The sequence below is a fragment of the Synchiropus splendidus genome, chromosome 3 (assembly GCF_027744825.2).
Source record: "Synchiropus splendidus isolate RoL2022-P1 chromosome 3, RoL_Sspl_1.0, whole genome shotgun sequence".
Lineage (NCBI taxonomy): Eukaryota > Metazoa > Chordata > Actinopteri > Syngnathiformes > Callionymidae > Synchiropus > Synchiropus splendidus.
This window is the reverse complement of record NC_071336.1, coordinates 13,798,740-13,825,913: the sequence shown is the minus strand read 5'-3', so window position 1 is coordinate 13,825,913 and position 27,174 is coordinate 13,798,740. Positions and strand designations below refer to the sequence as shown.

The 27,174-nt window shown below is 42.4% G+C and overlaps 3 protein-coding genes across 9 annotated transcripts in view; 1 reads left to right on the top strand and 2 right to left on the bottom strand.

The window, feature by feature from the left end:
- Positions 1-967: 967 nt before the first annotated feature.
- rasl11a (RAS-like, family 11, member A) lies at positions 968-10,783 on the bottom strand. Of its 2 annotated transcripts, XM_053858530.1 has the most exons (8): positions 8,652-10,783; positions 6,319-6,375; positions 6,094-6,176; positions 4,852-4,892; positions 4,655-4,784; positions 4,490-4,565; positions 4,149-4,225; positions 968-2,578 (listed from the first exon to the last, which is right to left on the bottom strand). In XM_053858530.1, the coding sequence occupies exons 1-8, from the start codon at positions 8,824-8,826 to the stop codon at positions 2,432-2,434; spliced, it is 786 nt and encodes a 261-aa protein (XP_053714505.1). In that variant the 5' UTR covers positions 8,827-10,783; the 3' UTR covers positions 968-2,431. The 2 variants fall into 2 exon arrangements, with proteins under 2 accessions (XP_053714505.1, XP_053714506.1); XM_053858531.1 differs by lacking the exon at positions 4,149-4,225.
- Positions 10,334-20,002, top strand: usp12b (ubiquitin specific peptidase 12b). 2 transcript variants are annotated; one of them, XM_053858528.1, is made up of 10 exons: positions 10,334-10,482; positions 12,851-12,931; positions 13,114-13,197; positions 13,490-13,619; positions 14,609-14,868; positions 15,207-15,283; positions 15,394-15,477; positions 15,653-15,850; positions 16,157-16,235; positions 18,240-20,002. In XM_053858528.1, the coding sequence occupies exons 1-10, from the start codon at positions 10,435-10,437 to the stop codon at positions 18,339-18,341; spliced, it is 1,143 nt and encodes a 380-aa protein (XP_053714503.1). In that variant the 5' UTR covers positions 10,334-10,434; the 3' UTR covers positions 18,342-20,002. The 2 variants fall into 2 exon arrangements, with proteins under 2 accessions (XP_053714503.1, XP_053714504.1); XM_053858529.1 differs by lacking the exon at positions 10,334-10,482 and adding an exon at positions 10,949-10,989.
- Positions 20,003-20,962: 960 nt separating this feature from the next.
- arhgap36 (Rho GTPase activating protein 36) overlaps positions 20,963-27,174 on the bottom strand; it is a 34,859-nt gene continuing 28,647 nt past the window's right edge. For all 5 annotated transcript variants that reach the window (XM_053858523.1, XM_053858524.1, XM_053858526.1 and 2 more), the window contains 9 exons: positions 26,166-26,473; positions 25,029-25,236; positions 24,908-24,963; positions 24,507-24,657; positions 24,211-24,359; positions 23,896-24,066; positions 23,627-23,715; positions 23,236-23,462; positions 20,963-22,025 (listed from right to left, as the gene is read on the bottom strand). In XM_053858523.1, the coding sequence (XP_053714498.1) occupies positions 21,706-22,025; positions 23,236-23,462; positions 23,627-23,715; positions 23,896-24,066; positions 24,211-24,359; positions 24,507-24,657; positions 24,908-24,963; positions 25,029-25,236; positions 26,166-26,473 (1,679 nt within the window). In that variant the 3' untranslated portion in view covers positions 20,963-21,705. The remainder of the gene's footprint in view (positions 22,026-23,235; positions 23,463-23,626; positions 23,716-23,895; positions 24,067-24,210; positions 24,360-24,506; positions 24,658-24,907; positions 24,964-25,028; positions 25,237-26,165; positions 26,474-27,174) is intronic.

Below are 27,174 nucleotides of genomic sequence, written 5' to 3'. Positions count from 1 at the left end.
GATTTGAGCAGCTACTGACTGGATCAATTGGATCAAACATAAAGGGCCAAAAGTCTTAAACAGAGTCAAGGAGACGAAAAAAAACCAAAAGAAAATTATATCTGTTGCTGAGCCTGATTGTGATGTCACTCTGTCTTTATACGCTTGGAGACTGAAACTAAATATCTCTGCGCTGGTGAGGTGCCTCAAGACAGAGGAGAAGGAGCTTCGAGGCTCAAACATCCTCTTGTTTTCCACTAAATTCCTTCCCATTTTTGGGAGTTTCTCTATTTGTCACTACCGAAAACTGCACCCTAGATCAGATTAAACACCGACATCTTTGCTAGACACTAATGCTGCATTACTGTGACTTACAGAAGGAGGCCGGATTTGGCCCCAGGGCCTTGAGTTTCACATATGTAGTTAAAACTACGCCACAGTTTTCCACCATTGTTGAGCTCATACTTATATCAAGCTACAACCTCCAAAAAGGAATTTCAGCCCAGAGAAGATTTGTTCACAGTGATACTTCACTTCACTAATATCCATTAGTCAATGTCCTTTCCAAAAAAGGGAAGCTTTGGGGGAGCTTGTGTTTCCGAAAATATAAACGTCACATTAACTCCTATATCAAATTAACTGGAATTTAAAGACCACATTAAAATGATTTCTGGCTTTCAAGAGAAAAAGCTGGACACCGACACATAGAGACAGAGCGTGTGTGGGGAGATAGAAGGAGCCAAACATGAGATGTGGTGTCCCTTCCACGGGACACACACCACCAGCCAGACCTCATCACAACATTTTTAGAGAATCTGATGGAGCCCTGCAGCTTTTCAGAGGGCAAGGGTCGGCAGTTCAAAATTTGGGGTCAACACACAATTTTCAGGAGCTTGTGTGCTCATGTTTGTGTGTGTGTGTGGTGAGGTCAAAGTGGTGGTTCAGTGACCAAGAAAGAAAGTCCAAATGCAGAAGAATTTGTCTTTAATGGGAATTTTGTGTGTGAGGTCATGAGAACAGCGCTGTCGTGAACACACACCAACTCGCACTCAGTGTAGCTTCATTTCTGTCCTTCAGTTCTCCTTCTAATGGGTTTCCTCGAGCCACCTTGTGCTTTACACCACCAGTGAAATATTTTACAGAATGAGGCCTTAGAGCAACACAGTTGTTTTATAAACCATTCAAATGACTTTACCTCCATTAAATGTAATGTTTGGATTCTTTGAGCTAATTTATCGTGGAAAAATGTTGGAACAATCGGTTTGTTATATGTTTAAGGTTGACAATTTGTCATTTGGTCCCATTAACACTTAAATTCTTTAGGTAATTAACATTTCTTTTTAATTACTAGTGATGGTGATTCAGGGCTTTTCAATGAGTAATTTATGACCACCTGAAATGGTGTTGACGCTCAGTCTCTGTGACGTGTTCTCAGTCTGAGGATTTTTATTTCTGTGCACGTATTCAAAGCTGAAGCTGCGTTGCAAATGATGAAAGTTTTACATGTAATAACACATTAATAGAGTCATTTTACAAAGTCATTTGATTGTGTGTTTTGGACAAGATGAATACAGTACTGTGCAGTTTTGTGTACTATGTATAGTTTAAACAGTGTATTATGTTTTATTTTTGTGGGAATCATTTGTGACATTTGTCAATATTCAAACCAAACAAAACAAACAACAACAAAAAGATCGTAGACAAACAACCAAGACTGTCAAGCTGTATCATGTGGGAAAATCAAAGTTTATAAACAACACAAAACTATGAGGGAATAAGGGAATTACTGGACTTGGCACCCACTTATTTTCAAATGTCTATTATTAATCAATCCCTCTGATGTGTCCTCTTCCTGAAAATAACCACAGACATTCCTGCACTTTTCCTTCAGCATTTAGGTCCAAATTCAGCTACTAAGGTTTGGCCTTTGGGGCCACTTCCTGTTTTGCATGTTGTGTAATACACAGTAGTGATGCAGAAAGTGTGAAGAAGTACAAGGATCAACCTTGGAACAGAGGTCACTGCGTTCTTATGAGTCATAACTGGGTGGGTTTCATTGTCCCTCCTGATCTGGTTATTGGCACACACTTGGTCAGCTTTAACCAAAACACCCCATGAGCCTCACATGAAGACAGCCAAAAGCAGCAGTTCATTTCTGAACGTTCTGAGGAGTTCTCAGTGTGTTCCAATCCGCCTTTATCCCACCATCTGATGAACGCCGCTCATGATCTTTAGAAGGCTTTGATCCCAGCAGAGAAGTCCACTCACATGGTTTATGGCATTCATGGCTTTTGGCTTCCCATGTGGGAAGCTCACTGGTCAGAGATCATCAGATCAAGTCCATCAGTCATTTTCCTACCCAGTCTTCCATCAGGTTTTCCAGGACAAAATCCTCATCCCCCACCGACGTGGACGTGTATTTCTCGTGAGCAGTTCTGAGTGTTGGCAGGCATCAGAGCGTTGTCGCAGATTTAACTTTGGATGAAAGCACTTGTCTGAATCTCCTCTTCAGCTCCTGCATGTTTGGAGATTTGGGTCTGGCCAGATGGAGGCCTCCTTTTCTCTTCTCTCCGTTTCCACCACCAAAAACACGAATAATCTGAGAAACAGAGAGTAAGTGACTCAATAAGACCATAACAAATGAATATGAATTGTAAATAAATGTTGCGGAGCTCCATGTACTTTCCTTTTAGCTGAGCAAAACGGTTGCAGAAAATAACTCTAACAACAGTGTACCTGACTTTTATTTACTGCAGTCAAGCATGTTCCTGCGACAGTACATATACAGTGAGTGTTACGGCCAATAACCAGCTACAGGTTGACCAGGTAAAATTAAAAAAAAAATAAAAATAAAAATAAAAGGTCCCAATAAAATGATTGTTCTTTCAGCGTTCGTCTCTGAATAACGACTTCACCAGAGCGGAAAGTAGAAATCCTCAAAATGACTACATGTGGTGTGCTGGAACGCTCCAGTCTGGCCAAATAAACAAACTCCTGGTAAATGTGGGTTCTGTGGTGACTTATGGCAGCTCTGAGAAAATAAGCTGACTCTCCACAAGTGTGAAGAATATTAAAAAAAACAGAATTTGAAATTGAATTCGCCACAAATTAGAATTAAATGACATTGGAATCACCTTCTCTGTCGCTCTGTAGCTGCCTGTGGGACACAATGTTCAGCTTCATAAATACACTTTAATGTTTGAACCATTGACGCCAGATTTTTTCGCCTACATCAGCTGTTTCAAAGTAGCAAATGAGAGACATAGTCTCAGTTGTGTGTGTCCTGAGGAGCCTCCTCCCAGTTGAACATGGCAGTGAGGCATCCAGGCGGCATCCTGACTCGAAATCCAAGAACTTCAACTGGCTTTTGTGGCGGTAGTACACTGAACCCCTCCTGGTTGGCCAACCCTGGTTGGCTCAGCCTATCTCAAAGGAGCTTTGTTCTTTTGGTCTCCACTACATATTGACAAGTTAGTCAAGAGCGTTGCTCATTACTGTTGCTGATTTATTAAGACAAAAGGAACAAGGATCTGTTTTTGAGCTTTGCATTTTTAAGGAAGCATCACTATGACTATAAAATGACTATGAAGATAAAAAAGAAGTTCAAAATAATAATGTAAACATTGGTCATTTCGAACATGTAAAGAAGTTCAAGAAGTTTGAAAAAAAGAAGTTTGCCAAGTGAAAAAGAAAAGTTAGTCACAATTAATTACTATTAAATATTAATTACTACTATTACTATTATTAATTAATTTTTGTTAGCAAAACACATTGGAATAAAAGGGCTTTCTGTCATTATTCACATATTTTACCCATAATTCTGCAGCCCAGATATTAACACTTCAACTGGTCTTGTTGTATTTATAACCCATGTTGAGAATAAAATGCAAACTTGATCAAACCCCGGTTCTTTTATTTTTATTTTTTTACCTTGTTTTGTAATATTTTAGTAACAAAAAAAGTCTGACGCTTCTCTTGTGAAAATCTGTGATTCGGATTTAATTTTTATCTTGTAGGGTCAAGGAAAAGAAAGATTAAGAAACTTTCAAGTCTGAACCTTGTTTGCTTTTGACAATAAAAATCTTCACTTTCAATTGGGAGGCCGTTGTGAATCACCACCATATGGACACCATTTGGAACAAACCAAAACAACAACACAGTGGGCCCACCTCCTGGCACAGATGCAGAAAAGCAGAGTGGACGCCCTCGTGGTTTTCTCTGGCCGAGGCCTCAAAGTACACTCCTCCTGTGGGCAGAGTCCAGATCAGCACTGCTCTTATCATCCAGATTACATTCCTGATTCATTAGGCGACAGGCCGGATATAGTTTGGACATGTTTGTGTGTGGCTGCAACTTGAAATGAAAGGCTCATTCTATCAACATTGCACTGCTGAATGTAGGCGACTATGTGTTGCAAACAAATTCTCGTTTTCAGTGTGACGCCACCATCTTTATGGCAGTGTCAACATTTGTTTGAAACAGAAGCAGGAAAGAGTGGCAAATACTTCACCTAGTGAAGCTGCTAGAGTCTCGCCTTCGTCCGCAGGCACCTGTCGAGCTCTGAGAAGGTCGCTCTTGTTCCCAATCTGGTGCAGATTACAGATTATAGATTACATAAGGCGTTCATAGCTCCTTCACAGCCTGGGATGTCAGGTGAAGACGGTTTGGCACTGACCAGTATGACTGGGATGTTGCCTGACGGGTGAATGCGTCTGACGTGCTGATAAAGTGGCTGGATAGTTCTGTAGCTGTTGTGGTCGGTGATGGAGTACACCAGCACGTAACCGTCCGCCCAGTAGATGGACCTGGGAGTGAATTTAGTGAGCATCAGCCCAGTGTTATTGACATTGTTACTGGTGAGTTACAACTGACCTGTTGATCTGCTCCTGGCAGTAGAGTCCATCAGCATCGTCCTGACGTCAACACAAAATTTCACACAAAATTTTAAACAATTTAATAATTGCTTTAAATGATCTTCAAGTAACACAAAATCAAAACACGTATATTTTGTTCATTGGTTCTGAACCTCGTAGATATGGAGGAGAGACACTCGCTGAAACGCTGCTACTGAATATTTTCCACTATTATGTCATTAAACTTGACAAAAACTGAAATAGTGATATCAATCATTTTAGTGATAATTTAATAATTAAACAAAAGAAAAGCAGAATTTCTTGGAACTATTCATTCATTTACACCATGCTTCCATTGCAATTCACTCACTGAAATAAATTTCAAATTAATGTGAGGCAACATTTTAGAATTTGTAATGTGTTCAATATTATTTAGGTCTTTTGTACTGATAGTTATTAATCTGCATCTTAAACCTTAATGCATGATTTTGTTCATTGCCTTTTCAATTGAGAGTTCCCTAAGTGAATAGCTGGATGTGAGTTTAAGAATCCCACAGACGTCCGTTTATAGAGGCAGGTGGCGGCTTTACGACCACCCAACTCTCACTGCAGCAGGAAAACAGTAGAATCCTCAAGACCGATTTTAGAAGTGAGATGTTGAGACTCATCCTCAGTTATGACTCTTGGAAGCAGCTGCAGGCGCTCACAATCACCCAGAGAGCGTGTAACATCTCAGCCTCCAATTACTTCGGAGGAATTTAATCTGAGGAACACGTCCCATCTGATTCCATCCCATCTTAACCAAGCCTTCCTTCACCGTCATTACCCTCAACAAGTGAAGGAAATGAGCAGATCTGAGGTCTGCTAGTGTAAACAGACTCCTGGTGAGGATGGCGTGTCACGTTGTTCTCATTAAAACCATCCACAGCGTGAAGACCATTGCATCCACTCACTCAAATTCCTTGAGAATTATCTGTTCAGAGTCGACAGACCGCTATCTGTTTTGGATTGAAGCTGCGAAAGCGTGGCCCCTGGCATTTATATCATACAACAGTTCAACAGAAGAGATTATTAGATAGGAATTTTTCATGAAATACACTTTTTCTGAAATTATTAACTCATCTTCCTTTGTCTATTCACTTGATTTTATCAATGAGCCCTGCGGTGATTGTTTTAACAAAGTGCCAAAATTTGCACTCCATATGCCACGTAAACATTTAATGATATCAGTTTTCTTTCTTCGGGAAAACCATCTCCTTACCTGTAGAGTGACACAGGGCGTGTCCTGGATCTGTAGCGAAACTTCCTCTCCCTCCAGAGTGACCTTCCTTGAGTAGAGTGCCCCTGAGGAGAGACAGACGGGGGAGGGAGAGCAAACAGACCGAAGAATCAATGGTGGCTGTTTGCCTAGTTGCAAGTGGAAGAGTCTGGGTGAAAAGGTAAACGGGTGTTTGCTCTGACAGCAGAGAGGAGGACAGGATCTCACCGGTGTTTGCTTCGTAGTCCCCGATAAACCTCTTTGTCAGAAACCTGACGATCAGAGCTGAAGAGGATCAATACAACAGGTTATTAGAGGCTTTTATCTGATAGGATTGAACACAAATACCAGCAATTGAACAACACTGGAATATTCTTCTTCTGAATAAGGGAGCATGTGCAGTGAGAGTTTATTTTTTACTTAGCGTTTTCCTATGTAAGTTTGTGTCACTATCCAGCAACACATGAAAAGACAAGCCTCATGCAAGTGACTTCACAAACTGTAAACACAATTAAAACTCACATTAATATAAATGATACTGTTGAAATGGATTTTATTTTTGTTTTGTTTTGTTTCTTTGGTTGGAAACACACAGACACTTTAACATAACACGTCAATCAAGGACAACACTGTTCAAAAGCCAAATGTTTAAAAGTCACACTCTCACCTCTGTAGATACACTTCAAATGCAGTGATGCTAAAAAATGCCTTTGATTATCTTAAACATATCGGCATATCGGCACTGTCTCACCGCTATCTTTAAAACACAAGCTCTGGCATCTGTGACAGACATGTCCTCAAGCTGCTCTATTTATATCAAACTGGACATTTATCGGTCTAAAAGACATCAGATGGTTCTTAGGACGTCGAGGCTAAAATCGGTCGACTGCTGGTCTAAAAATGAAAGGTTTTCCAGCTGTCTAACTTTAGGCTGGCCATCTATCAGTCTGCTCATTGATCATTGACTGTTAAAAACGTTCCAATGCAACATTTGGCCATCATTATATGACCTTTAGTTGGTTTTCTATTTCATATTTAATAATAAATGGAGTAAGTTCTATAGTCTAGATTTAGGTCTAACCAGTTATTAGTTATCCGTGAAGTTTGGCTGAAACTTCTCGTAGACGTCTAAGGCTCAGGGGAAAGTTAAGCTATACAAATAATCATGAAAACAGTGATGTAGTAGCAGAGGATTCAAAAGTCCTTTTGAGATTTATCTTCACAGTAAAGTGAAGCCAATCACAAACACCTGGCATGGTTGGGACTCCAGAGAGCTGACAAGAACTTGCCACCCTGCATGGTGGTTTGTGTTGAAATATAAGTACAGGAGTCTGCCCTGCACTGTCATGGGTTCAGGGTGAAAACCAAAGCTCTAGCTCAACAAATTAAAGAAATATATTGAGGCGCACAGCGACCCACTGACCCATATTACAGTTTGCTTTGGAGAGTTCCGCTGGAATTTCCCGTTTCCGTGAAAAAATATTTGATTCTCAAAAAGTCTGGATTTAAAAAAAAAAAAAAAAAGTATACACAAAGAAAATTATCAAGCAAATTCCTTTCCCTGGTGAGTTATTTAGTCAACTCTACCTTTTTACCAGCTTTGCTGGGGATCAATTCAGAAATCTATATTATGGCAACATCCTGCTGTCATCAGGCGCTGGTTCTGTGGATCCACTACTTTGCCTCCAGTTTGACAAAGTGGCCACTTGAAGAGACTCCGACTGCCCACTGATGTGTTTAGTCTGCTGTCAGGATACAACCTCACATTGTTTGACTCTGCGACTTTTCTATCCCACTCTATCAAAGGTTCTTTAACTATGAGGAGATATACAGGGCCTTGCTTTCTGCTTTTGCCATGATGTCATTATTTTAAACCATCAATCATATAAGTCGTTGCTTTGTTGTTTTGTTTGACAAATCAGTGTATGCAAACTAGTTAGTTAAAAACATTCGGCTTTGCAGAGCCATTCTGAGGGACACACTTGCAGAATTGAATCTCACAATTAATTGTGAATTTTAAAGGAATTTAAGTTATCTGACAAAAAAAATCGAATTATATTTGGTTTTACTTGATTGTTACATAACCTATATAATATATGGTGTGTTTACGAGCCGATTGTAAAAAAAAAAAACGGACAAAATAAGACAAAAAAACATGGATTTGTTGGCGCAATAGGCAATTCGTGCAAATCTAAGACAATACTGGTGTATCTTATTTTGAAATATTCTACTTTAATTCAATATGGATTTAATAATAACATGTTTACGTAATGATAAAAGTATTCTAATTCCGTGTCAGAACCCGACGAGGACGAGGAATTCTTGAATGATGATTAAGAGTTAGAAGTGTTATTATTATATAAGAAACTTATTCGAAGTCAGAAGTGCGATCTGCTGCCCCCTGCTGTCCAATTTCTTACGCTAATTTCAAAAAGTGTCTGGTACTTTTTCCCGCATCAATAAAACGAACATTTTATAATGCGCGATATGAAGAAAATGTCAGCAGAGGTTGCTTTGGACGGCCTTCACTAACAAGAAACAGAGTGCTGCGCTCTCCTTACCAGTCTTGCCGACGTTGCTGGCTCCCAGGACCACGATCTTGACCGTCTTGTTGGGCACGCAGTCCAGCAGCGGGTACTCTGGTATCGGTACCAGCAGGAAGTTCCCGGAGCCGCCGCCGCCGCCGCCTCCGACGCTGCTCATGCTTCCTGGTGGAGAGTCGCCACTCAGCCGCATCGAGCTGTCCTCTCGCCGGGGAGATGAAGACCTCCGAGTCCCAAAGCCCGCTCCGCCCAGACACAAATTCACTCCAATATTCCCATAATGCTCCAGCAAAAATACTCGGTGACCCCCAATCTACTGCTGATGAACTGTTTTCCAGAGTACACAGAAAGCAAACAATATATATCTATCTATATATAGAGATAGACAGATAAATACATCCAAGTTTAATCCAGTTGCATGTCCAGAGCTGTGGAATCTCATTCCATCCCAGGAATGAGTTCTATTTTATGCCTATTATCTGAAAGTCGGATGAGAAAAAAAACACTAAACAAGTTGTGTCACCAACAAGGAGCAGGCGTGTAAGTGCAGAGGAGGCAGATTTGGGAACATCCTCCCACGCTGTCCCATGAGACTCTTCCCAGTCCCAGTCCCAGGTCTCATTCCCAGCCCACATGGAGCAGGAAACAAACATGAAGTCAAGAATGAAGGCACCGTTTCCCGTGGGCTACATAAAAATACAAAGACTCAACTGACAATTCAATGTAACGAATAGGTTAAAGCAATGACTCATGATCATGGAATGAAAGCCAAATATAATTCTGTGTAATGAAGTGTAATGAAGTGGAGTAACTTTCAAAATGACGACAGATTAGTCCCAAAATGATTTATCATACTACTCAATTTCCCTACATCGATGACGTCCACTTTGATCATTAGTACTACTACAGTACTGTTTATTAAATATGTAAACATCAGGGGTGTCACTCTGTTCTAATTTATGAAACAAAAAAGAGTGAGAATTTCAAACTAGATATGAATCCTGATATAAATCTGGATGACCTGAACGAGATGGAAATTATAATATGTGACAATAGTAAGAACTTAAAAAATGCTTGGTGTTTAACACGCGTGGGCGGAGTTTCTCGTTGAAATCCAAATCAAAGGTGTTACAGACATACTGTGCGCCCACAGTTAAATAAAAAACAAATGAGTTCAATTCTCAAAATGAAATGAGGAGCGCAAATTTGACCAGGTGCCACTTTGAACACCAAGCACCGCCCGCCGATCCAAGACGCGCACCACAAGTGAAGATAACGCCGCAGACACTCCTTCTGTCCCTTCGTGGAAGACAGGAAGTTATGTAAAGCGAACATGCTTGAAGCTAATCATTGACGGAAGCTGTACAGGTTTGTTTTCAAAGTAGAATCAACGTATTAATTTATGGAGTTTAACGGATCTGTTTTACAATTGTCTCGTAAAATTAATATTTGTAGCGACGTTTACCTGCTTGGTTTAATGCAGATATATTTTTGAAGCGGTACATTTTTTTAATTTGCAGTAGCAAAAATTGCTTCCAAATTTTTCGCATTGCCACAATCCCGTCTGTAAGATATAAATGGCTGCACTATCGAGCCATACTTTATTTAAATAGGAAGTGCTCTGTCACGGCAGCCGTTACGTTGGATAGACACAGGTAAGCATTGACCGGAAGTGTTTTCGCTGTCTGCTGTGACTTGACAGTTGTAGTAGCCACCAGCAGATAGCTTCCCCGGAACTCCGCAGCCGTATCGGCTCCCACTTTTTCCACATCGGGGTTCGGACCAACATGGCTGCTTACGGATGGAAATACTGATGACTGTCCGCAAGATCGCCTCGATTTGTACGATGGTGAGGCATTGGAATTCGGCTTTGTCTTGGATGTCCGGTGCCGGGGCGAGGGTGCAGGCTAGCTCTGTGTTAGCCTGTCTGCTAGTCTCACCAGGCAACATAAGATAATGCGCTCTTCCAAAGGACTTTAGAGTGCTATTATTGACCCGTGGGCGATGCTGTGATTAATGTTTGGGCAATGTGAATTGCTCTAAAGGGCTTTGAACAGGGGCGGGTCGGTTTTGGTGGCGTTGTAGTTTGTTTACAGAAGAGGGGCAGGGTTGACCATTGCTGAAACTTGCTCAGTGAGCTTGCTAGTCGATTCCACATCTGGATAAGTAGCATTGTTGTCCGTCGTGACACTTTATATACACTTCCGTGTGTGGAAATCTCTGTGACTGTGAGTCATCACGATCAATGACAGCTCATAACACACAACCTATATAAGACCTGATGGGCGAATGAATCACTTCCTGTTGCAGGATGCTTCTCCGGTTAATGGTTCACTCCATAAACCAGCCAACGAAGGTGGACCGAAAAATACTTATGGTTTCATTGCCAACTGCAATATAGTATAGTAGTGTCGTTTTATCAGCATGACCACAAAGTGCACCATCTTGGGGTCATTCCGTGTGTTTATGTTATAAGTGTAATTCCGTTTATATTTTCTCGCGTGAATTCTGTAGAATGTAATGTCACAAACTAAAATGTTACTAGTTTTTGGGTCAACGCTTCCTGAATTGACTGATTTGGCACTTATTTTGTTCATGAACAGCATAACACCTATACACGTTTTTGGAACTATAGTTCTCCCAAACATCTTTTACACTATGCGCCTGAGTGGATGCCAGTTATGTGCATTTTTACTTGCAACAAGGCTAGATAGGTTGTTGACCTGGAAAGAAGCACCCAGACACAGTGTAAAGATGTGACCCAGTCAGAAAGTCATTTCAGAAATATAGAAATTCTATGTTGATTACTGACAATCCATAGGGCATCAAGATTATGTCATGAGTTTTCTGTTCCAATTGTGCAAAGAAAGTCCTCTTAGGCTAAGTAGAACCTTTCAGGTTAAAGTGACTGGAAGTGGTCTGTGTGTCCTCGGGCATGCGCTGTGGATTTGACCTTTTTTGGTAGATTGTTAGATTGGTGCCCATATGCCTATTTATGCTGACCTTCTGATCGAAATAGCAAAACGTCAGCCATTTTTAAGACCCCTGAATTGGCTGTTTTAAACCCAGCCTCATGATAAAATGTAATATGTATTGATTAAACTTGCCTGTCTGCACCGGTCACATTCACCTTATCGTAATTGAGCTTCCTGAAATAGGTGTTATTCCTATATAAACGTTAACCTTTGTCCTGTGAATGAAAGTGTCAAGTCCGGTGGATAACCAGTCAGAACTGACTTTATTTGCTCTGCTGCGTGACAGTTCTGTTGGCATCTTGACCTCAAAGCAGCTTAAATCTCGAGGATTAACTTGTGACTCTGACTTTTGATCAGACTGTTGAGAAGGTGTTGTCTGCTAGTGTATATTTCCAATGCGTTGACGCTGCGTTGACAGTGTGAATGTGTGCGTGCTGACAGCAATAAGCTCTTCACTGTGGTTGTAATTCTAGACTGATGTAGACATTGATGCTGTTACACATTAGCTGCTCTGAACCAACACAAGCTAAACTAAATGGCAAATTTCACCAGCTTGTTTACTGACCGACGAATGACCCACAGGCTTAAACTGTAAACAAACGGCAGGGTATTCTGGAGTTGAGCTTCTACTGGTTTATGTGACATTCCATGCTGCTCTTCGGTCTTACAACTCTCTTTAGTCACATAAATTGTATAATTATTTACATAGCACACTCACTTTTGTACACATCTGTGGATGATAAAGTTTGCTATTAATTGCAACCTACATTACTAAATCTACTCATGACTTTTGTGAACGATTAATACATTTTGGCTTCATTAGTCTGGGTGGAAGTAGGGAGTAATTGTGTATTTTAGTTTTTGTTTGTGTAAATTGGTTGAAACCGTCTACATTTACAAAAACTGCATAGCATCAGATTAAAAGGACAAACTCATAGATCCAATCAGCCAGGAACCTGTGAATTCCCATTTGACTGTCACAACCAAACTCTCTAAAGCCTGCATACTGTTGGAATTATTGTTTTTTTTCTGCCAAGTTGGGTGAATTCATTCATTCTACCTCATTAAAGGTAGAAAAAGAAGAAAAAGAAATGTAAATGAATGGTGTCCTTTTTTTCATGCAGGATATTTTGTGCTGCATGCCAAGTGAAAACAATTTATTTTTCCAATTGTGCTCATTGTGTTCATCCGTGTTTATGTCTTAGAGAGGCTTTAAAAAACCACTATTTCCCTCTTCTGCAGGGCGCCAATGCCTCAGCCTTGGAAAAGGAAATAGGACCGGAACAGTTTCCTGTTAATGAACACTACTTTGGATTGGTCAATGTGAGTGTGGCTCTTCAGAAACAAATAACGCTAAAACGTGAGAATATGGTGGATCTTTCATTCAACTCAATGAGAAGGAACTTCCCATTTTATGGCTCTTGCCATTTTCTCTGTTGGTGCACATGTTTAAAAAATATCTTTGATCGTTTTTAAAAAAATATTCTGTGTGTGTCTGTTTGCAGTTTGGGAACACCTGCTACTGTAATTCTGTGCTGCAGGCTCTGTATTTCTGTCGACCGTTCAGAGAGAAGGTGTTGGCATATAAGGTCAGTATCTAAGGCCTTGCTTTGCACTCATCCCTCGAGAATGCACTGGAATGTCTTCTGCGATCAATCTGATGTGGAAAAACTAGGGACTACTCGAAAGAGGCTGTTGCAGGTGACAGTGGAGATCATTTTGATGGTTGTCATCTACTCCTAGATGAACATGGCGCCATGTTATTTTCATCTCCATGCTGTGCCATTTCTCTCCCTCCTTCACAAGCCAGCTGGACAGCTGAACTTTGAAGTTACTGCGAAACATCCAATTTCGGTTTGTCCATGCTCCTATATGCTTCAGGTGCAGCCACGTCGCAAGGAGTCACTTCTCACCTGCCTTGCCGACCTGTTCAACAGCATCGCCACGCAGAAGAAGAAAGTCGGAGTTATCCCCCCCAAAAAGTTCATCTCACGTCTCAGAAAAGAAAATGGTATACACCCTTGTTTTGGAGTCTGTTGTGAAGGCAGTGTTGTGTAATGGCTGAAGAATGCTGAGCAGCAAAGCAAGAGGAGAATGAGGCGAGTGAGGATGGACATCTGGGGGTGAAGGATGTGGATGGATATTGAAATCAGAGCTTGTTAAGAAGTCGTGACTGATGATGAAGACTTTAGACTGTGTTTTACTCCAAAAGAAACCCTTGACTATTATGTCTGGGAAAGATTTCTGTGTTTATGTGAGAGAGTGAATCATCAGGTTTTGTCAGTGTGTGAATAAACCCAACCGCACACACACTCCTTGACACAGCTCAATTACCTTCAGTGTCAATGATAATATCTGATGATAATTTCACTTTCTAATAAGTCAGCAAAGTTGTATTATGTTTGATGGAACAAAGATTATTCAGACTCATGCTCTGCATTTCTAGATGTTGAGACGGAATGTGGCAGTTATTTCGTCAAATGACATGTCAAGGTTCATGACATGGCCTCTTTGATCACACCCTGGTCGAAAATGGCAAAGAACATGCAGCCAACTAAAGCTGTGAAAAGGCCAGATGTTGCAGTCTGTAATCTTCAGGATGATGCAAAATTGCAGCAACCACATTTGTATAATTGGGCAGCTGATGTGTGTGGAGTGTGACTTCCTGTCATGGCAGCCTAGGAGCAAATCACACACTAATGCTTAGAAATGTCGAATCTAAATGAATCCTTCATCAGTGCAGATTGACTTCCTCTCGCTGCTGACTGGGGAGAATTTGAGAGTGAGACAAACAAAGATGAGTGAAGAGTGTTGGAAGTTAATTTCACGGCTGAGGGAATAAAGGCGCCTGCCAAATTCTGCAGGAGAATGTTGTAACTTAGACAGAAAAGCCTCGATTGACTCATCGCTCTCATTTGTTTAAGCTCACTGTTTAAACACTCCGCCTTTCACTTAAAATATCTCAACCCTTTCCTTTAATGTCATCCTCATCTGTCTCAGAGCTGTTTGACAACTACATGCAGCAGGACGCCCATGAGTTCCTCAACTACCTCCTCAACACCATCGCAGACCTCCTACAGGAGGAGAAGAGCCAGGAGCGGCAGCAGAACGGAAAGCTGGTGCAGAATGGAGGAGGGGGGGTGAGTGCAGGAGGAGATGCGGGGGACGGGGACGCAGGAAAGGAAACGCAACAGACGTGGGTCCACGAGATCTTCCAAGGCACACTGACCAACGAGACCCGCTGCCTCAACTGCGAAGCCGTAAGTGCTGATGACTAGAGACGTTGGAATGGAAAACTTCAGTGACGCTATAGTTGTTGGCTGAGGGGAATAATGCTGAAGCAACACTCACATTCATTTCATCCTACACTAACACCTGCTGTTGTTTCTTTGTGTTGCATTATCACATTTTATTTTGCAACCTGTACTGCCATTATCTTGAAAGCGCTGTTACTTTATTGGGCATTATAATCCAATGTAGTCCATAATAACTGGTCAAATCAACTGCTTGAGGTCATTCATTTCGATTGCAAATGTGAGTGCTATACAGTACATTGACTTGTATTTGATTTGATTGTTTTTCCATTCTATTACTGCAGGTGAGCAGTAAAGACGAAGACTTCCTGGATTTATCTGTTGACGTAGAGCAGAATACCTCCATCACACACTGTCTCCGGTAAAACTTCTTTCCATTTGCTTGCCGCCAGTGTTCATCTCATTGAGTTGTCATGCTGTCTTTATATTTTCACACCTTACAAAAGCAGGTTTTCTATGTCTTCTCAACAGGGGCTTCAGCAACACAGAAACACTATGTAGTGAGTATAAGTACTACTGTGAGCAGTGCCGGAGTAAACAGGAAGCTCAGAAAAGGTGTGTGACGTCATCTTCTTCATCTGCATTTGTGTCTCTGTTAGTGTGACTTTTTTTATCACAAATTTTATTATTTAATTCATTGGAAACGCTTACTAAATATCCTGAATGCCGTGAAGGCAGGAGTCTGTGTGTGTGTTATAAGTAACCAAAGCATCCTCGTCCTCTCACGCAGGATGAGGGTAAAAAAGCTGCCAATGATCCTTGCCCTCCACCTAAAGCGCTTTAAATACATGGACCAGCTACATCGCTATACCAAACTGTCCTATCGTGTCGTCTTCCCCCTGGAGCTGCGGCTCTTCAACACATCCGGAGATGCCACCAATCCAGATCGTATGTACGACCTGGTGGCAGTGGTGGTCCACTGTGGAAGGTCAGTACACAGCTTTTCTAAGCTCTAACCTATTTCTGTCATGCAACCGTCAGGATACACTCTCCAGAGTCGACTGTTGTGTGAAGGGGTCTTAATTGCCCTCACACAGTGTGTAGCTGCTATCCAGCTTATGTGAGGACGTTGAAACATCTTGTGAAGCATCTTCACACTCATGCAGCTCTGATATGGAATAAAATGTCTCTCAAAGGGAAAAATATCTTTTTGTTTAAAGTTCAGCGTTTGTAAATCTTTGGTGAGATCTGTTAGAGTTCACCAAATCAAAGGGCTGTTGTCTGTCTCCTGCAGCGGTCCTAACCGAGGACACTACATCACCATCGTGAAGAGCCATGGCTTCTGGCTGCTGTTTGATGATGACATCGTAGAGGTAAAGACCTTCTGCTCTTTCATAATCTCCATCACTACCGAATCTCTGGCCTGTACTGTTGGATTCTTTGGTTTGAACTTGGGAAACGTCTTCACCACACATGGTCATGCATGTTATGAATCTGCTCACACGTTTACCAAGAAACAAAATAAATAGATCTCTGGATATTAGTGAAAAGGATTATTAAAACTCTCTTCTGTGGACCACTGATTCCTGTGGTGTGCAGTGGTTATTGGAGCGATAAAGGAAAAACAATCTAAAAAGGTTACTTGGCAGCAGATGCCAAACGGCAGCATGCTGAGGCGACGTGGTTTTGGCTCACGCTGGATGCCGACGGCTGCTGGAAGCTGGATAATGGCCTTAGATGGTTTAGTAAATCACCGTCTTCTTCCTGACATGTCTTCTGGCAGGGTGCTGACAGGGAAGCTGGGAAGCCATTCAGCAGCAGCAACGCGCTTTTTCACCGCTCAGTCTGGGTTTCTCTTTTCAGTCCGAAACACATGCTTCTATAGCATTGCACTTGGGTTTGAAAGTGTGCTTATATACCACCTACCAAATGTTTCTGGGGCACCCGATGGCTGCTGCACGAGCTCCATTATCTGCCTCGTCTTCTCCATGGCCACTTCATTAATTAGACATTAGGCTTTCAGTTGAATCCAATGTTTCCCCTCCTGATGTTCAGTCCTGAGCTCTCATTGCTACGTGACTGGACATGTTACTTGATATATTTAGTTGTGTTGCACTCGAGACCTTGTCGAGACAAGAGCATACAGAGCGCAAGATGAAGACTTTGAAGCCCAGAGACCAAGTCAATACCACGGCCAGTTAGGGGGCCAAGACTATGACTGAGACCAAACAGAATACAGGACCATGTTCCAATGAAAGCATATCAGTCCTTGATTTATTTTGACAGAGTAACTGCCATTTCATTTGCAGTAAGAAATGAATCTTTATGTATGTATGACAAACACTTACTTACTTTTGCTCTTGGTCTTGACGAGAACTCGAATATGTCATACCACGTGACTGTGAGCTCGACTCACAGAGTCGAAAATGTGTCTGTGAGTCGAGCTCATGTTCCCACGTGGTATACTACGTATACCGAGTGACATCACCTGGTGTTGTAAAATGGAAACCACAAGGAGCGTTGTGTATTTTTGACATGTTGGACAGTGAAGTGCTGCCTACTGCGTCAGGAAATGCTGCGGGAAGGGGAATATAAACTTCTTTTGAAAGCCTTATGTGTCTACATGCAACCTGGAAGACTCATACTGATGATCAATATGTGTCACCTTAGGAGTGAGAATGTGTTGGCGTCAGCGATCTCTAAATTGTATTTTTTCATGACAGACTGTTGGAGCATGTGAATTCTGATCAAGGTCCTCAAGTGGGCCTTGGGTCAGACTTTGAATATACCTGCGTTAGAACATCTTAAAGTTGTGTGTCAGAGCTTTGCATCTCCATTTGTTCTCCGGTGAAACTCTCAACTATCAGTGTATATTTTAAACCCACACATCTTGCAACGCAATACCAGCTGCGACAGTTTGAAGACAAACTATATTCAGCACACATTAATACATGTTCTCCTTTGAGATGGCCTCAGTGATCGTTGTTGTTTTCCCCCCCCATTACAGTCTCATCCTACACATGCAACTCTTTCCTTTTTCCTTTTCTGGAAACTTGAGCCCAAATTAAATCTGTTTATTTTACTTTAAGTCAGTCCAGCAGCAGCAGAACTTTTCCCGCTGTCATCAAAAAATGGACCCATCCACTCAGTGTGTTTTTCCACGAGGATGGGAGCGAGGCCCGCTGGCACCAGGCTCAGCAGACTGTTCTGGAAGAGTTTTATCAGCAGAAATGATGAATAAATAGAATAACTGTCATCTGATAACGCAATGCTTTCAGGACATGTTTTCACAAACATACATGTGAACTTGTGCTACTTTAATGTTGCGCTGACGTAGCTCTCCGCTAATGTCTAACTTGATTTATTTTGACTTCTAGAAAATTGACGCTCAAGCCATCGAGGAGTTCTACGGTTTAACATCAGACATTTCCAAGAACTCGGAATCAGGCTACATCCTGTTCTACCAGTCCAGAGACTGAAGCGGTCCATCCCCAGGTGAACTGTCACTCAACGGAGAGGCGGGGCTTCCAGCTCCACCTGGCGCCGCCCGCTCCCCTCACTTCAGTATCCAGGCTCTGTTCCCTGTTGGCGGAGCTGTGCACTGGAGTTTTGTTTGGGGTGGTCAGATTTGTATCCTGTCCGTCAAAAGTTCTGACCCGCACTGAAGCAGGCACCTTTAACAGAGAGGACCACGGAGAGTGGAAAGTCAGACGCCGCTGATGTTTGTAGTCATGGAGATGCAGCTCTCACGATGAGTTCCTCATCAACAGTTTCTTAGTTTTAACTAATGCTTTGCTCTGAGTTGTTGGTCACATGACCACACTGACATCAAGTGGAGACCCAGAGTTGCCAGTTGAAGATCCGAGCAGTAAACTACAGTTCTCTGCATAAAAGCACAATAGGTGAACACACAACTCTCATACAGTCTATTTAACAGCAGTATCTTAATTTATTTGAAAATCTATTGTGTGTCCGTACATGAATGTTCACCCACAAGAAACGCGTTTCTTTTTAATATTAGAGTGTTGAGCTTAGGTTAACAAGACACTTTGAGATCCATCGATGTTAACATTTAATCCAAGTAAGTCAAACGGTCGAGGGATCGTAGACACGGTGCTGTGTTCTACTCTAAATAGATCCATATTAACTGTACATGATCACATGATGATTTATAGATGGAAATGTGTGGAATATCTGCACGCAAGGCTCAAACACATAAGTTGTTTTCACAAGTCGGTTACCAAGTAAATATCCATAATGGATTCACTGCAAAACAATGAAGGTTTCTGAAAACAGAAATCAGATCAATGTGTATTTGAAATGGTGGGAAAAGGAATTTAAAACTTGTTCAAACCATTTGTTTGCCTTTCATCTATCATCACTTGTCTTTCCTGTTCTCCTTCCTCGGCTGGAACTCAGAATTTTCTGAATGTCATCTTTTGACTGGTATTTAAGCAGATTTTGAGAAAAAAAGTCATGTAGTATAAATTAATGTTTGACTTTCTTCACTCAAAAAAAGTTTCAAATGTGAAACACGACCGTTTCATCATCTCCCCCTTGGTATTTAATAATCTCTATAGTTAAGGCTTCAAGACAACACTACCACACTGCTGCATCCTCACCTCATGACAGGATCCTATGGGTGTGAGTGGGACACGTACATTTCTCAAACAGGAAGGAGAGCTTCAAATGACATGAAATGCACTCCAGACGGTGAGTAAGCGTAAGCGCCAGTCAGCGACGGATCGACTCGCTCAAATGCATCCGTCAACACTTGAATTGCTGAGCACAAACGTTCGGGGTTGAAGAGCCGAGCTTGTCGTCCGCTCCTCCCCGTCAGCATTTCCATGAAGAAAAGCAGTCTGATCCGATAATTAACCAAAATGATCGGAAACCTGTGTCCGCACAAATCTTTTACTGAATATTATTAATACTATGAATGTTAACTTTTTTGTTTGATGTTACACTTGTTTTTACATATAAATTTATATATATTTTACAAATTTCACTGGTCTACCATTGTAGGCAGCTCTTGATATGTGAGGATTTATTTTATTTTAATTTGGGGAGAATGTAATGAGTGATGTTGATGTGTACATAAATACAGATGTTATTATTGGAATTTAAATAAATGCTTGCTTGAGATAATCTGCAGACGTTTCTGGGTCCATGTTTGTTTTCCCGTCTGTGATGATTTCTTCCTGCAGTAGAAAAACACGACATGTTGGGAAAAGCGACTCAAATTAGAGTCTGTGTGTGCGTTTCGCTTCCCTTCATCCCAAACAGCTGGGCCAGGTGCTAGTGCCCTGGGCACCCGATTCAGAGAGCAAGGGGACCAAAATAACTGGTTAAAAATAAAAGTTTCAGCCGAGGCCAGTCACTACGGTACTTCATCTAACTTCCACAAGGTGGCAGTGTAATGCCAGTTGAAACGATGCTTTTCACAGAGTTTGGTCTGACTAAAAGATGTAGTGTCTCTATAAACAAGCCCAAAGATATATATATATATATATATATATATATATATATATATATATATATATATATATATATATAGATAGATAGATAGATAGATAGATAGATAGATAGATAGATAGATAGATAGATAGATAGATATCTTTGGGCTTGTTTATAGAGACACCACTTGGGTCAGCATTCACAACCGACCTTTCACTTTCCTTCCACTACCTCCATTTGCTGCAACTTGATTCTGTCTCTCTTATTTACACATTTTGTTTTTGCTTCTACTGACTTTAATTACTATCAATCTTCTTCTCACCATAAATCACTGCATCTTCAGCAAACCTCATGGTTCATGGGGAAAAATTGTGTTTTTTATCAATGAGAATTTTGCGGTGGCCTTCCAGTCAGGGGCTTCTTTTGCACCTAGAGTCGCACAGTCTGAAGAACACGGTGGCTGTCGCAGCATCTTGGAGGACCACAGCCAGGAGGCTTTAGTCTGTGGAACAGAGGCATTACACTGAGCCTCAAGCATGTGGCAGACCTGCTCACTTGTGAAAAAACAGCAAAAATGCCCAAACATGATCTTGATCTGGAGTTGAGAACATGACCCAGGAAAAAGACGCATTGTGAGTGTGTTTTAGCATCTTTATTCAGACAACAAACACGAGCCGGAAGATTTTACAGACTCATATTTAGGTAACTAAAGGCATTCTGAGCAAACTGCATGGCTGAAGGAGCAAAATGGCTGTGTCCGCGACAAGAGTAGATGCTCACATACTTACATGACAAGTATCAGTCCATCCAAAATAATATTGTACACATCTTCCTGTAAAAAAACTTTTTAAAAATGTTTACCTCATCTACATGTTTTTTACTTTTAAAACCCTGCTGGCATCCACACACACACACATGCATCTCAAGTCATAACTGCCCTCTAACCCGAAAGAATGAATATTAAATATGCAACCTGTGATATGATGTACTTGATCAAAGCAACTTGAAAAACAGACTGATGACGCGCACTAGAAAGTACTGTTGCTCACTGGATTAATTGACACACTCTTTTTGAGACAGAAAGATTGTATTTCTCAGAACTATATTGGTATTATGAAATTTGTCGTTCAACTTGTCAATTTGAATTTTACATGAATTGTGTTGAGTGAAAAATGTTTTTGGCATTACACTACACAATTTCTGTTTATTTTACCTCCCAGCAGACCTGGCTGGAGGTGCTGGTTTTAAAACGTCTCCTTGTGCCTGTGATCTATGATGATCACAGTGTTTGGTGGCCATGGAAAAGAGTATTTTCAAGGGTGAGGGTGAAGAAATATTAACAGATGTTGCAAGTGTAACACACTGGCTCCTCATTCCTGGTCCCCATCATACCATGGTCTCAGATCCAGAGCCTTTCCCGGTGAAGAAGTCCCAGAAGTTAGAGGAGGCCTTGCTCTCCTCCTGTGGACTCTGCCTCACCCACACGCAGCTGCTGCTGCTGTCGGTGGAGCCGCTGAGGTTGGAGCAGCTGCCGACTCCAAAGCTAAAGCTCAGTGCTGTGCTCAGCGGACTCCGGTGCTCCTGAGCCTCCTGGTCGCAACTGTGTTGTCGCGAGGATGAGCTGGAGTGGTGGGTCAGGCTGAGCAGGTTGTGGTGGGAGTGGAACTGCCGCATGTGGCGGATGGATTTACCTGCTGGGGTGTCACCTGGAGGAACAGAGCAGGAGACTTGTTTTGTCAAATGTATTCTGATAAGAAAATGACGCAAGGAGTAACTAACTCTTGTGGTTCCAAAGACTTGATATTTCAGAATCAAGGAATCAGAATCAGTGATCCCACCAACTAGGAAAGTGCTTTGAAAAAACTGCTACTACTACTACTAATAATAATAATAATAACAATAATAAACAAAAATAAAATATCAATGAATACAAATAAGCAACAATAATAGATTTGACCTCATTTCACAAGGAAGCACAGTTGTGAAGCCTAGTTTGTGCATTTGGCTTCAACACCTATGTAGGCCTTGAAGAGGAAGAGAATTTTGACTGAATTTCCGTGGTTTGATCATTAGGGGGCGACATTGCTACTCCATAGCTTCATATGCGAATAAGCGACGAGAGCGTTTTACTGTTGAAAGCTGGATGAACCAGGCCACATACATTAGGCTCATCTTTGGAACAAGTCCACAGCGGTTGATTTAACAGTAGAAATCCAAGCTTACTCTTTTACTCAAAGTTGAAAAAAAAGTTTTCAACCATTTCAAGTAAACATGTAATTTTTCTAAAAAATATTTCTCACTCGTTCTTCCACCGGTTTTCAAGCTAACTCCAAAATGTATTTAATTTATTTATGTAGAGTGGCCCTTTAATTGTATTTATACAGCCCACCTGGAGTCAGAAGAAAACTATAGAAGTGATCACATCACAATGTTTCTGACAGTTTTATTTTGTGCTTTTTTTTTGTTGTTGTAATGAATATACGTCCTTGTTTGATTTTATTTGTCCCTTCCACTTGACTATTTTGTTAATATTTTGTGTCCCTTAATATACATTGGATTTGAAAATGGATTTTGAAGTGTTTAATAGAATGTATAGTGCCGGGCAAATGAGGCTTCATGAAACAGTGACCATATTTTCAAAGCCCACTAGATGTCACTCTTAAATAATTTCCCAACCTCATCATTTTTAACCAACAGTGCCTCCAACTGAGCTTTGAACCTGAGGACCTTTCTCATTTCATGAAGCCTCACCAGCCCATCACTACCGATTGCTCATTTTTCCATTTGAAAATTCACACATACACTAGTTGAGTATGGCCATCTGTTCTGCTGCATGTGAGCCTTTTTGCAGTGTGATAATCTGGGATTGGTCAGTCCTGGGTCACATGACCTATAAAAGGTAGAAGGGCATCGTACCGTTTCGGGCCTCCTGCCGCTTTCTGTTCTGGTTGAGTTTGAGTACATTGAGGAAAACCTCTGTGGTCAAGCTGCTCTCCCTGCCGCTGCCGTCAGGTGGGAACAGAGGTGTTGGGGCCTCCAGGGGAGACAGACTTCCACTGGAGGCCCCCACCGAGTCCAAAGATGCTCCTGTGTCCCGTCGTCTCCCGGACTCACCGGTGCCCTCCACTGTCAGATGACTGCCACTGTGGAGGGAAGAACAGCCAGTGAAGGTGTCGACTCTCTCAGTGCATTATGGGTCTGGTGACAATGCATTTGTTATTTACATCACAGGCTTGATGTGGCCCGCGACCTTGACCTGGTCCTTCCAGTAACAACAGGGTCTTAGCTAAAGGTTTCCGCTAGTTACCTGAGTTTTCTGCGGAGAAGATAGTCAATGATGTCTGGGTCAGTCTGGATCAGACTCATCAGAACCTCCTGCTGTAGCTCCGCAGAAACCTGGGGATCCACAGAGACACACTGAGGTACAGTAAACTGTCTGTTCCAGTAACAACGGTCCAAATCACCTCGAGCTAAACCTCAAACGCTAAAGGGCACATATGTAGAGGCTCACTCAACAGATTTTGGACTTGCTATCAAAGAACGCGAGCTTCTCCAACAGCTCAGAGAGAGTCGCACCATGAAAAGCCTCCGGTAGTTCTGGATCAGCACCAGGGTGACGCTGATGATGGCTGTGCTGTCCTCGATTCCCATCGCCTGAGGACTCAAGTCGCCGCCTCGTTCTCGCTGCAGCAGGTTTGGTCCAAAAATGACAGCCAGGTTAGCAGCGGTCATCTTGTTGCCTGTTATCTGTATATAGCAAAACAGAGTGTCAAGTTGCGGTTTAGCGAAGATGTGACTGAATGAAAAAAAAAGTAAGATTTTTTTGTCTGAAAATGCATCATTCACCAAAACCATTTAAAATGGCAACACTGAAACATAATTGAGTCCCACCTCCTCTTCGTTGGGCCCGACACCGTCCTGGGCGAAGCTCTGCACGGTGTGTAAGAGAGTGAGGAGGCGCAGCAGCGTGTCACAGTTACAGGGGGGCAGCAGGTAGAGGAGGTGCTGCAGGTACTGGAACTGCTCGGCTCCTCTCAGCACTGCAGCACACAGGACATTTTGGACTCAAGTGGAGGCAAGGAGGATCTCTGACCTCTGAGACGGTCTGTTTTTCACCATAGCAATGAAGAAACGTGCACAAACTGATTGTGTTCACAAGAGTCTAGGTCTCCCACATATGTGCTTACGGTTGGCGTGTAGAAAAGCGGGGTACAGCTCTCTGGGCAGCAGCGGGTCAGGCATGTCCCTGAGGAACTCTTTCAGCAGCGCGGCTACATCATGGACACTGTGCTCCTCGTCCAGCTGGACGTCCACGCCCACGTCAAAGTCCTCACGCAGCTGATGGAGGGAAACACTGGGGTTCAGCCCAAGTTCAGGCGACATACACCATGAAAACAGGATATTTTCACTCACGACACTTTCACTGAGATTATTTTTAAATCCCCGTTCAGACAGGAAACATTTGACATTTACACTGCGATGGATGATCATCAAAGTCCAATGAAAGGTCAACACATTTGATTTGGATGACTTTGGATGAATATTATAAATGTGAATAGTTTTCTACTGTGTCTGAACAAATCTTCACCTGTCTCACTCTTTTCTTTGAGCTGCCAACTCTGAAGATGCCAACAGTCTGAAGACCTGCGGGGGGAATAGGACGCCGTCACCAAAACATCCTTTTTCATGTCACGTCTGTGAGCACCGACCGTGCGTCTCGATGTGAGCGCAGCACCGCTCCACCACACGAGGCACCTGTCTGTAGATGGGGTTGAGGCTGAGCTTGGTCTGGGTTCTTGTCCCTGATCCATTTGTCTTCTTTATGTCCAATTCAGCCGGGTGAGAGAGCTGCAGCGCCTCCAGCAGGCGGGACTGGCTGTCCACCAGGTCTGAGATAGAGTCGACCGAAAGGCCGCCCTGGTGGAGGTGGAGGGCACAGCATATAAGACACTTGGGTTGCATGAATGGAGCCTATCCTGGCTACTGCGGTTGAAAGGAGTGGGACTCCCTGGACAGGAAGCTGGTCTATACAATTTCAAGGCATCAAATAAGATGCAAATAAATAAATAAGTAAAATCTGTGGGTCTGTGGGAGGAAACTGGAGTTCCCACTCAAGCATCGGGTGACGGTAAAAACTGGATTCAAACCCAAGACCTGCTTCATTTGCTGCTGACAATCTGAAGCTAGCGGTTAGGACAGCTGCTGTTCTCTGGACCAGCCCTGTGTGAGTTTAAATGAATACTTGAAGCTGAAATAAAACATCACACCAGAATAAATCACCGGGAGACACCTACAAGTATGTGAGGAATTTGAACCTGGAGTCAGAAACAAGCTGAATCTTAATCAGACGCAGCTGATGCTGTTTCATTTTCAGTCTTCAAGAACAGAGAGGTAGACGCATGTCGACGTTCTGGAGCGTGTTCATGGCTGCTGGAGTCACAACACACAAATACTACTCCACCAACATTCGTGCTATTCCTATAAAAGGAGGCAATGTATCGCTGACTCATGCTGGAAACATTTCTGATTTTCATGCTGTGGCAACGATCAGGATCAGCGCTTCTCCTGTGTGGAAGCCTGGAGGTGTTAAATCACCAAATATGGCTGGAATAAATTGACATTTTCTCGCAGGAATTTAAGGTTGAATATTGCAATGTGTTAGAAATTCATTGCTCATAATTCTACTGGCTTGTCTCAGAGTGAGATGGACAGTGTCGGTGCAGGGTCTTCAGTGATGAAGTCCTGGCGAAGATTGAGAACTTCAATGGGCATATGGTCACAAACTCAATGACTCTGTTGAGATAAGAAGTTAAAAGAGCTTCATGGGCGCCACACAATTCCCTCACCCGTCTCTGTCCTCGTCCACTGTTGTCCAGAAAGGTGGGTGACATGGGCTTGCTCTGCAGTTCAAAGGGAGCCGGGGCCACTTTTGCCGACGGTGAACTTGGACCTCCGCCACCAATGGAGGACGAACTGACAAGAGACTTGTTTCCGTTGAAGAACTGCCGCTTCTCGGCTCTGAACCTCTGGATGCTAGACTCCAGCTCCAAGCAGTCGCGCCTGCTCTCCCTCAGGGCGTCCTGCCGTCGCTTGAAGGCCCGGTCGTTGGAGATGACCTGGGAGAGCGGGATGCCAAACGCCTTGGGGGTTGACTCTGTGGTGGAGAGGATGAGAACATTGACCATCAGAGTTATAGCACTACAGGCCATTCTGGAATCTGCATTTGGATCATACAATATCAACAGTCTGATGCCAATACAGTGAATATTTTTACATTTTCTATCTGGCCAGGGCGTTCCTATCAGGAACCAGGTATATAAAAGCTAACTTGAAAGGTTTGTCCTTCTTGTACTCTGGTCATTACAGTATCATAAATACTCTTTATGATACTTCCATTCCACCACAGATCGACAGCAGTTAATGAAAACAGTAGCCACTTTGCTATCGAGTGGTTTTAAGCAGTTCATGTGGCGAAACAATTGAAGGAGTCGATTGGAAGGTCAGAGAGCAGAGGGATGACCAGGTAATCCACTTAGAGACACCGCTGCCACAAACCAGACATCACACTCCAGACCAGCGGCGGCCATGGCGGCTGCACGTCACTATTAGGAGGCAAGGCCGAGGCAGGATCAGGAGCTGGAGTCTCTTAAGGCCATTGTTACACATGTGGAGCTTTGTTTGGTCAGCCAAGTCGAACAGAGACAGGAGGCATGTTTCAAATGTGCTTCCTCACATTATGGCAGATGACACCATTGTTTCATATTCCACCTTCTCTGGAAACATTTGACGGTTTTGATGGTCAGGTTTCCTTTTATTTGTTTTCACATAATAATTCCTCTTTTTACTACAGAATGA

What these genes read in the sequence shown, in the direction of transcription:
- rasl11a (XM_053858530.1), bottom strand. Translation starts at nt 8,826, where the DNA reads ATGCGGCTGAGTGGCGACTCTCCACCAGGAAGCATGAGCAGCGTCGGA. An exon ending in GGACTACGAAGCAAACACCG is followed by an intron (nt 6,177 to 6,318) that starts GTGAGATCCTGT and finishes GTCTCTCCTCAG; the next exon opens with GGGCACTCTACTCAAGGAAG. An exon ending in GACTCTAGCAGCTTCACTAG is followed by an intron (nt 4,226 to 4,489) that starts GTGAAGTATTTG and finishes CTCTGCCCACAG; the next exon opens with GAGGAGTGTACTTTGAGGCC.
- usp12b (XM_053858528.1), top strand. Translation starts at nt 10,435, where the DNA reads ATGGAAATACTGATGACTGTCCGCAAGATCGCCTCGATTTGTACGATG. An exon ending in ACGTCTCAGAAAAGAAAATG is followed by an intron (nt 13,620 to 14,608) that starts GTATACACCCTT and finishes CATCTGTCTCAG; the next exon opens with AGCTGTTTGACAACTACATG. An exon ending in TTGATGATGACATCGTAGAG is followed by an intron (nt 16,236 to 18,239) that starts GTAAAGACCTTC and finishes TTTGACTTCTAG; the next exon opens with AAAATTGACGCTCAAGCCAT.